The sequence below is a fragment of the Gymnodraco acuticeps genome, unplaced genomic scaffold, assembly GCF_902827175.1.
Source record: "Gymnodraco acuticeps unplaced genomic scaffold, fGymAcu1.1, whole genome shotgun sequence".
NCBI classification, from domain to species: domain Eukaryota; kingdom Metazoa; phylum Chordata; class Actinopteri; order Perciformes; family Bathydraconidae; genus Gymnodraco; species Gymnodraco acuticeps.
In genome coordinates, this window is record NW_022991713.1 from 434,763 (window position 1) to 445,467 (window position 10,705).

A 10,705-nucleotide genomic window follows, 5' to 3' on the forward strand; every position below is an offset into this window, starting at 1 on the left:
AGAAAAGAGAGCGAGCGGCCCCGTTGAGGGAGTTCACAGATGAAAAGACACAGAAAGACAGAAGCACAAAAACAAGTAGGCTATATTTAAGTGTTTTTTTGTAAATAACCAATGTCCCTTATATAACTGCCATGAGACAACTCAAAATCAAGTTTCCAAAATCTGACACTGAGGTGGTCTTAACGCACCGGCAGATGACAGCGCTGACAAAGTGTGTTTCCCGCAGCGAGATGCTACGATACTAATTGTGGGCTCATCATGTTGATTCGGCCACAACAGAAAAAAGAACAATAAACTCTCGCTCTCTCCAGAGGGGCAGGTCAGCCAAAAAGGCCAAACGGGTCGTTGCCCGGGCAACATTAGCCCGTTCCTGTACACGTCCCTGCATCCAAGGGCCATTTGGAGTGGGAATGAAGACCATACATTCTACAATGCTGTACTGCAAACAGAATTCTTAAGGACCCCCCTCATACGTTCTATATCCCTAAAATGTAGACGTTTCTGAGCCAGTAAACGTAAAAATACAAATGTTGAGCCTTATGTCCTCCCATTATCTGTAAAACTTCTCTACAAGAAAACAGGTTAATCCTGTTTGTGTAGTTCACAGAAATCAGGCACCAATTGATGGTCCATGGTTTTTTGTGTTTGTTCTTATATTCTCCTTATTTTTATAATGCCTACATATTTCTATATACATTTAACTGGGCATTTGCAATATGTTACATCTTGTTGGTTACACATGTTTTGAATGCAGACATGTGTAGACCTATTGCTCAAGCTCAATTTCCTCTCAGGGGAAATATCTTATCCAGTTTTAAGAGTAATTGCACAGGCATGCCTCTCATATCGCCTCATTGCATAACTTTGTTTAAAACAATCCTTTACCCTCAAACTATAGGGAAATGACTTCCATTTCTTTATGGAAAACCAAGATTGTGTACATTTGGCAACCAATTGAAACAGTTCAAAAGAAAGTGAACTTCTGAAGAACCTGTTGTCATTTGAAAAATATTCATAGCTATTTATGGTGAGAACTTCTTCTTTCATGAACCCTTTCCGTGAACTCTAGCTCTTCCCACGCCCTTCTCTTCATGGTGATGTTATTAATGACAGGCAGAGGAATAAGCAGTAAACGAAAGTGAAAGTGTTGGAAGGAGAATGAAGGGGCAGGGGAGAGGCATAAGAAGAACAGAGAGCAAACGAATATCTCTCACTTCTGGATCATCGCAAACACACTAAGGTGAGTCCCTTCATATATTAATTTCTCTTAGTTTGACTTTTTATGGAGTTAGACTAAATATACCCTAGATTTATTTGTTCCCCTCTTGTGAACACTGGCATCATCACTGACAGAGATCAGTTATGTATTTTTGGTTAAAAAAAGGAACCTAACTGCTTTATATAAAACTGATCTGTAATCTGTGTACAGTGCATTCAGCACTTTCACCATCCTGCCATCATTGCAATGTGGCTTCACTTGAAAGCACTTTTTAGAGATTGAATTGTGTGGGAGAGAAACTTGGTAAGAAAACAAACATCTTGAATATACTCAGATTAAAAGTTATGCAAATTGTAAAATTACTTCTGATATATCAAGCTTTTTCGGGTGATAAACACATGTTTTGCAGGTATAATATATAGATATTAATAAAATATAGAAACACTGCAAATCAGATTAAATGTACTTTCAAAATATCAATACATCCTCCTAGAAATTATAACTCCACACTTTTAGCTTGATTTGTTATATTTATTGAGTATAGTTAACATATTCTTGTATGGTTACACTGGCTCTTACAGCATGTGAAAGTTAATGATGTCTTTCTAGGTTGTAGAAGCTGAATGGTGGTTGTCAGGTGAAATATTTGTATGTCCAAAAATGTAAACGGCCCTATTATGCTCATTTAATTTTCAGGTTCATATTGGTATTCTGTGCCTCTTCTGTGACATGTTTACATGCAGACTGAGCCTTTATTTAATTGCCACTGCTCATGGACACACACAAATCACACACAAATCAATACCAATAAACAGACCAGATGGTGGAATGGAATGTTTTTAAGGAGCCATATTATACTAATTTTCATTTTTATATTTATATTTTGTGCCCCGGGCCTTCATGTTTAGATGCTTTAATGTTCAGTAAGGTGTTTATTTTTCTCATACTGCCTGTGCTCAGTCTGTAGGGACCTCTACTTGGAACTGAAGGGTGGCCGGTGGTTATGGTTACAATCTGCAATGGCAGATTAAGCATGTTTTTACAAGCATAATAGTGCCCCTTTAAGTTGAAAGGAAACATCACAACAACAGCCATACCTGTCACTAAACTGCCACAGTTTAGATTTATTGAACCATTTTCTGAGTGTACTGACTCTACACACTGAAAGTAGATACTTCTGTTTTTATTGGAGCACTCCCTGACACTTTAATCCCCTGACAGATGCAGAGCCTCCAGGATCAGGACGATCTCATCCCGAGGCCTCGGGGGAGTTTACCTAAACTGTGTGCTGCGGTGCTGTCTGCCATGACAATAGGAGGCGTCCTGTTTCTGTCTCCTGAAAGGTTGTTTGAATGGGTTGCCATGGTGATACTCATCCTGACCCTTGGCCCTCTGCTGCATGGGCTCTGTCTGCTGGCAGAAGAAATACTCTACCACTCAAATACCAGGTGAGAGTAATAAGTTGTTTTTAAGCACATTTCCGCAAGTGAAATAAAAAATTAAAATGAAAACATAAAAATAAATCCTGTCAATATAACAAACCTTCTTGAAAATAATGACATGTCATGTCAATATAACAAGGTACTTTGTCAAAAAGCATAAGATAGAGTAAAAAATGGCTTATCAAAGTTTCACATTTAATAATTTTCTTGTCATTTAAAATCATTATTTTGAAATAGGTCAAAACATCATTTTGAGATACACAATGATTATTTTGAAAAGGTTACTCATCATTACAGGATTTCTTTTTAAATTACATTGGCGGAAATGGGCTTCCAAAGGTTTGTGTGTGATACAAGGAGTTTATGTAAGATTTCTTTATATTTTGAAATAGGACCTCAGTATCCTCTGTTTTTTACCAGGCACCGAGGCCGAGGGTGGAGCCATGTGCTGCCGGCCTGTGGTCTGTGGGGGAAGACCCTACTGGCTGCAGGGCTGGCAGGCCTTCTGCTCCACCTGGTCAGACATCCTCTTCCGCACCAAGGCCAGAGCTTGAAACTTGTATTTCTTGCCTCCAGCCTTTACCCCCTGTTGAAAAGCCTGGGAGTCCTGGTGAGGTCCACACCCAACAACACCGTCTTTGTATTTCTGTCTCTACCGCTGCACTACAAAATAAGAAGACACAATAGTTGTGTTCTCCTTTTTCACAGTTTATCACCAAAAATAGTTCTCAGCATTCACTTACTGAGCATACTGAGCTTCATTGTGAAGTCACTTATCAATACACACAGTGATGTTGCTCTGCTGTGAGTTTAAAACTGCCTTCCTGTTTATTTGCATCCACAGTGGAGATGGAAATGTTAAATTACCTTACTGACTGAAGTTGTTGTGCAGTTCAGTTCAAAGAAAAGAGGTACAAAAATCAAACAAATTGTAATTCAGTATATCGTAAAAAAAACGTCATGGTACAGTATGTCATAAAAATTGTGTTAAAAAGTTAAATGATTGTATTCCGTAAAATTAACATTAACAAATCATTAAGAAAATCGAACTTTAGTATTTCATTAAAAACTCGTCAAAAGTCACAACATGGTGACATAAAGAAATCAATGTATTGTATTTCTTTAAAAAAGTCATTGTTAAGTATGTCATAAAATTAGTCCTTAGGTAAAACATGTCCTAAAAAGACTATAGTGGAAGATAGTGTATACATGTTACATGCTAGACACAAACACTTCAGCTAACAACATGCTAGTTAGTATAACCAGCTAACACAGGGGTCCCCAAACTTTTTCCTGTGAGGGCCACATAACTTTTCCCTTCTCTGATGGGGGCCGGGTCAGTTTGTAACAGAAAAAGTGTGACGATCGCATGGGTGTCTAAACGTAAACATTTATTGTTTTCTAGAAAGCCACACATAACCAAATATTAATAACCCTTTCCGGGATCTTCACAGAAAAAAAGTCAGGAAATAAATAATAACACTATTAATGAAATAAATAACACTATTTATGAAATAAATAATAACCAAATAACCCTCTCTGGGTTCTTCACAGAAAAAAAGTCCATTGAAAATTACTGTAACTTTCTGTTGTGCCGTGCACAATCTTAACAGGTAAAAGTTTAGCTTAGTTGTCAGAGCAGAATCTCTCAAAAATAAACGTGGATTTACGTAAAAAAAACTATTTTTTCGGGGTTCGGGTGTTTTGTTTGATTTTAAACAAACAAAGTCTTGGCTTTCAGAATATGAAACTTTTATTTCCTATTTATTTCTCACTCGCAATCTGCTCTTCCGCAGCGCCGCCCCCCCCCCCCCCCCCCCCCCTCACTCCGCTGAAATGATGAATGTAAGAGTATAGTAATCATAGATAACACTGCAGGGTCCGTTACAGTTTGTTTTCATCTGATTTCAATTAAACAAAGTCTTGGCTTTCAGAATATTAAATTTGTTTCGGCAAATTCAGATGGTAAATACAACTTTGAAGCTTCGGCATAATTACAAGCGGAGAACGGCAGGCATAACAACAGCCGGTGTTTCTCGTGAGTGTTTTCCCCGGGAAACAAACACAATACACACAAACGCAAAATTACACAAGCACACACACTCACACACAACTCGACAATGCGACTGATTTCGATAGAGCAGGTCACAACATTTTGACAGGGGCTAGTCTAGGATTCACGTGGCCAGACTGAAAAAAAAAAATAATAAAAAAAAAAAATCATAATGCGTCTCTGGTATTGTTCAGGGGGCCGGGCCAAATGTGGAGGCGGGCCGTACCCAGCCGGCGGGCCTTAGTTTGGGCACCACTGAGCTAACACCACCACGTTAAGTTGACTAGCATGTCAGCAGCACTGGCAAAATAAAACTCATGGCATAAGTTCATAATAACTTTCATATGATATCAGATAGGGAAATAAGTCAAATGTTATACTACTGTTAAAGAGAACTCTATACTTGTCTTAATAAATAAATATAAAAGCACCCTCCATGCACATTACACAACAATCCTGATTATTTTGATGATTTCTTTTTATCAGACAATCATTTGTGAGCATATTATATTCTAACAGCTTAGAGCACCCTGATACAATACAAATGATCTCAGTTTTAGCACGAGGACTACACTTCAGACAGAAAAGCCCCTATGTGAGAACACTTCCTGGAGCATCAGTTGATTGGAATTGATTTGGCATTTCTGGAGTAAAAATAGGCCTAAAATATGCCTTCATCAGCAAGAATGACCATGGCACTGTCCTTAAATAATTGTTGTATAATTTTAAACAAAGCTCAGTGTTTCCTCGTAGGCCTCGGATAAAAACTAGTAGCATTATGGATCCAAATCCAGCTCAAGTTTGGGTGTAGCTGATATTTCCTCTAGAACATCTAAAAACTATGTTCTTACACAGGAAAGGGCGGCATGGGTGCAGGGATGCCCTTTTCCTTGTTGTGACATGCCTCTGGATCATTTTCCATGTTGTGTTCAGGGTCCGTCAGAGGTGGAGGTGTCAGCCCTCTGCGAGGGGAGGAAGATGAACGTGGCCCACGGCCTGGCCTGGTCCTTCTACATTGGATACCTGCGCCTGGTGCTGCCACGTCAGTTACTTCAAAACACACATCTCCCTATATTTTAGATTACACACCATCATTGAATACTAGCTGGTGGGCTTAACTTGTACAATACAAGTATAACATGTATTGGAATCATTGAATACACATTATATTAAAACAACTGCTGAGCTGGTATGTAAAACATCATGACTAGTGTAGGTTTAATGAAAAATACAGAGATTCTTCTTCTGTGGTGTTGATCCAACATTGCAAACTGAAGCTATGTGGTGAGGATCTTATTGTTTTCTGAATTATATTATTATTCATTTTTGACATGATTCTCAAGTTTTATTGTACATTTTTGGTTTATTTCCACCCAATCTTCCTCTCCTCTCCAGCTCTGTAACTATTCTTTTTTTTTTAACTTAAATTGGTCCACGTTCATAGTTGTGCATGCTAATGCGCCATCAAATTACAATCTTTAGTGATTGCTCAAATGTATTCTATGTCCCTTTTTGGCACTTTACACTGCATCCTTGTGATTCTGTGTGTTTCTGTATATGTCGATTAGGTTTGGATGACTCCATCACAGCATTTTGTGCCACCAAGACCAGCAGCTTGGGTCGTGGCTCCAGGAAGCTCATCATCCTCATACCTCTCAACGCTAACATTTCTCACAAACTGAATGAAGAAGACAACAGGATCCTTTACTGTGACAACCTCCCCAACAATGAGATAGACAGGGCTGGAGTCCGGGGGCGGGTCTACAAGCACAGTGTCTACAGTGTATTTGATGAACATAAAAAGGTAGGCGGGGCTAAAACACAGAGTTACAGATTGATAGTAAGAAGCAGGGTTACTCTAAACATGTATTCTTTTACAATTATTACATACGTAACCTAATCTGAGTATCACAATATCAAAGTAATGTAATCTGATTACTTTCCGATACTTTGGATTATGTCAGTTTCAATTGCAAAGTAAATGAATACAAGAGAAAATAACTATCAATTAGAATAGATTTTTTTGAAGTTTATTTTGTAAAACAACAAAACAATGAAACCTTATAAAAGTTGAAACGCGTATGTATTAAACATGTTATCTTAAATGATGGGATAAGCCTATAATAAACAAGCCTTTTATGCATTCCGAAATCCCGTTACATGTAATCCGTTTCTCCCCAAGCCTGGAAAAAATAAATAGTAAATAATAGGTAAATGTCAGAAAAAAAAGTTAACAAGTATAACATATTAAAAAAGGAAAAATGTTTATATTTTTAAAAAGTGTAAATCCAAAATATCTGAAAAAACGACATAGCATATGTTGAAAAATGCATATATTGTCAGTGCATCCTGGTACTAAACAAACAAACATTGTAGCTTCAGCAAGAGAGAACCTCATGGCGGCACTTTATATCATTTTCACAGACTTTACTTCAAAAGACTGCAATTTTTTTTGGAATTGACATTCCTTTTTCGGTTTTTCAGGGCCCAATTTCAAACAGGATCTAAACATATGATGTCTCGCCTATAGCTAGTGTACACATGGCGGTCCACAGGAAGGGCCGGAGGGACTGTGCCTCTCTGTAATAGCTGCCTGCCATCCATCCAATCAATCTCTGACATAATTTGAATACAGTATATGTTGAATTGCAAACTGGTGAAGGTGAAAAGACAATCAATAATCTGTAGCAGATTATCTTCAGAAATGTCTCTCAGGTGCACAGCGCACCATTAAATAAGGTGATAAGAGAAGCTGCAGTTTGAAGCTGCTCGTGCTGTAACTCATCTCAGTGTCTGTCTCCTTATTGCCAGTGAGAGTTGAAAGACTTGGTGTGCTGACATTTTCTCCTTTGATCACATTTGTAAAGACTGCACAACTAAAATGCGACAGAGAGAGAGAGAGTGACAGTCTCGAGGCGCTGCTTCTGTATATTTTCTTCAATATTTCATGATAGCATGTCAATGTGCTCCATATTCAATATGTTTGATGGAGCAAATCTAACAGTGATTGTACTCAACACCACCTCTGTAGTTCAGTGGAGGCAGAGGATGTTTGGGATGCAGTCTGACTTTCATGTGAGACCAGTAATAGCCTCAGATTATATCGAACTCATCACCAGAGTGATGTTTTACAGCTGCAGTTATCACGCAGAATAAGTCAATTATCAATTATTTATTATACAGTACTGTAGTTACTTTATACTTATACTATGTTTTACTTATTTTACTAAATATATATGATAACCATCGTAAAACATTAACCTTTTGCATAAACAACTTCTAATCTTATGATTTAGGGATGAAACTAAAAGTTGTTTATTTAAAGGGTCCCTATTATTCTAATTTCAGGGTTCATATTTTGTTTTGCCTCAACTGTGACATGTTTACATGCTTTAATGTTCAAAAAGCTCTTTATTTTTCTCGTAGTGCCTGTGCTGCAGCACCTCTTCTCACCCTCTGTCAGAAACCAGAGCCCAGTCTGCTCTGATTGGTTAGCTGGCCAGCTTTGTTGTGATTGGTCAACCGCTTAGAGATGTCCCGCCCCTTAGCCTATCACGTACAATGTGTTACAGCGCTTGCTATTAGAATCACGAGTGTTATGAAGTGATGTCACTATGTTGCGGAGAACAAAGGAGTCTAATCGAGGTGTTTCAGACAGTGAGGAAGTGTGTGGGAGAGAAACACAAGGGCCCCTTTAATGACCATTTTGAATAGACCAACTCGTGTCCCTTTTAATTTGTAATTAATACTGAATAACTTTTCAAACACTTTGATATACAAAAAATATAAACACTCAACCTAGTACAGTACATTCCCTCCAGCATACTGTTCCTCCTCCTTAGCACAACGTGAGTACCACCTGCTGGTTAAACCTGATAAAATAAGTGATGATTCCCTTTGATAAAGCACAGTAAAAGCACCATCTACATGTAAAACATAATCATCAAACACATCCAGTGCCACAGTTCCACAAGCTTTTAAAGGATTTTCTATCAATCTAATGTGTCTCTTTTGTCCATATGTGTGTGTATACAGGTCCATGAGTGTGTGTTGGAGTATGCCACGCCCCTGCTGACGCTGCACAGCATGTCCCAGGAGAGCAGCGCGGGGTTCGGGGAGCCGGAGCGCAGACAGCAGGTGCTGCTCTTCTTCAGGACGCTGCAGGACATCCTGGAGAACTCGCTGGAGTGCCGCAACCACTACAAGCTCATCCTGCTCAACGGTAGGAACACAAGCCAAGTGTGTGTGTGTGTGTGTGTGTGTGTGTGTGTGTGTGGTGTGGTGTGTGTGTGTGTGTGTGTGTGTGTGTGTGTGTATGGTGTGTGTGTGTGTATGGTGTGTGTGTGTGTGTGTGTGTGTGTGTGTATGGTGTGTGTGTGTGTGTGTGTGTGTGTGTGTGTGTGTGTGTGTGTGTGTGTGTGTATGGTGTGTGTGTGTGTGTGTGTGTGTGTGTGTGTGTGTGTGTGTGTGTTGTGTGTGTGTGTGTGTGTGTGTGTGTGTGTGTGTGTGTGTGTGTGTGTGTGTGATGATCTGCTTCCAAACAAGGTTTGACAATCAGGATTTTTGAATGATTTGGCAATGTTGATAAAGAATAAGGTAAGGTAAGGAATATAATATCATTCCATTCCATTTACTTGTATATAGACTCTTCTTGCACTATTTCTATTTCATTTGTATTTACTTGCACATCTCCAAACATTCTCTTGCACTATTGTATCTGTTTAATGTGTTCTATATCCTATCTGTTGCACTGTTGGAAGAGCCTGACCTAAGTTTTCATTGCCATATCTACACTGTAGCTATTGTGCTAATGACAATAAAGCCTTGAAACTTGAATAAAAACTCATAAGTTAACTAAAGACAGGATGCTCACACTAACAAAAACTTCACGCGTTATTCTTCCTCTACCTCTAGATGAGCACGAGGAAGACCCCCACTTCCTGTCCAAAGCTATCCTCAGAAACTTGCAGCAGCAGGAGAAAGAGGAGTACTGCCTCACCCCGTCTCCTCAGCAGGAGAAAGGGGAGTACTGCCTCACCCCGTCTCCTCAGCAGGAGAAAGGGGAGTACTGCCTCACCCCGTCTCCTCAGCAGGAGATGGTGAATCCGTTCCTGAGCCAATCGAGTTCCCGAGCAAGTGCTCCACCCATCAAAGGTGACTGGCACCACCCTGATCCAATAAGCAGAGAGCCCACGCTCATGTTCAGTCTGGACCCACCTCATACTCTAAAGCATCCTGAGGAGAACAGTCACCACTATCCAGGGAAATAATAACACACACACACACACAGACACACACCCACACACACACTTGTATGCTGATGTGACAAGTTTGTGAGGCTGTCAAGCAAGCTATCCGGAGAGGTAACCAAACAAAAAGCAAAAGGTAACCAGCTGTTTTGTATCACAAGGCTCTGTGCATCAATAGCATCATAAACTAATCTCAACAGTGACCAAACACATGTAAAACTATACAAATAGCATTGATACTATGCCCGTCTGTAGCCAATAAAGGCCCTCCAGCAATCATGAAGTATTATGATACTTGACCTCATATGGCGTTTTAAAACATATGTTGAGGCTATTGTTATAAAACATTACCAACATGTGTTACACATTTCATTTCATTTTTATTTATTCCGTTCATGGTATGCAAAACTTAATGTATAATAATTGTTAACAAAACATGTCTCTGTAAACACACCATTGACCGAAAAGGAGCAGGGAGAAGAAAATAATCTTATATGACCTGCCCCTTTCTAAAAAAACAAAATAAATAGAAATAGATGGTCTGTCCTTCATATTTCTTTTTCACAGCCAAGCATAAACGTACCTTAGGATAATAAGAGAAACATAAACAATACTTATTTCCCACTTGACAGTTAGCGGAAAGAAACAAAACACCAAAACATCACATGTACAAGGAAAAGAAAAATGTAAAGTGCAACACCCTCTTCTGATTCCTAATACATAATCATAATAATAATAATAA

General features: G+C 39.0%; 1 protein-coding gene across 2 annotated transcripts; it reads left to right on the forward strand.

Moving 5' to 3' along the window:
• The first annotated feature begins 813 nt into the window (after positions 1-813).
• Positions 814-10,699, forward strand: sting1 (stimulator of interferon response cGAMP interactor 1). 2 transcript variants are annotated; one of them, XM_034198935.1, is made up of 8 exons: positions 814-1,240; positions 2,441-2,667; positions 3,082-3,271; positions 5,648-5,756; positions 6,283-6,518; positions 8,750-8,936; positions 9,629-9,729; positions 9,769-10,699. In XM_034198935.1, exons 2-8 carry the CDS (start codon positions 2,441-2,443, stop codon positions 9,982-9,984), a joined length of 1,266 nt encoding a protein of 421 aa, XP_034054826.1. In that variant the 5' UTR covers positions 814-1,240; the 3' UTR covers positions 9,985-10,699. The 2 variants fall into 2 exon arrangements, with proteins under 2 accessions (XP_034054826.1, XP_034054825.1); XM_034198934.1 differs by having other exon boundaries at positions 817-1,240; positions 9,629-10,699.
• Positions 10,700-10,705: the final 6 nt, after the last annotated feature.

Coding starts and splice junctions, on each gene's coding strand:
- sting1 (XM_034198934.1), top strand. CDS start 2,441: ATGCAGAGCCTCCAGGATCAGGACGATCTCATCCCGAGGCCTCGGGGG. Junction 5,757..6,282: donor CCTGCGCCTGGTGCTGCCAC/GTCAGTTACTTC, acceptor TATGTCGATTAG/GTTTGGATGACTCCATCACA. Junction 6,519..8,749: donor TATTTGATGAACATAAAAAG/GTAGGCGGGGCT, acceptor GTGTGTATACAG/GTCCATGAGTGTGTGTTGGA.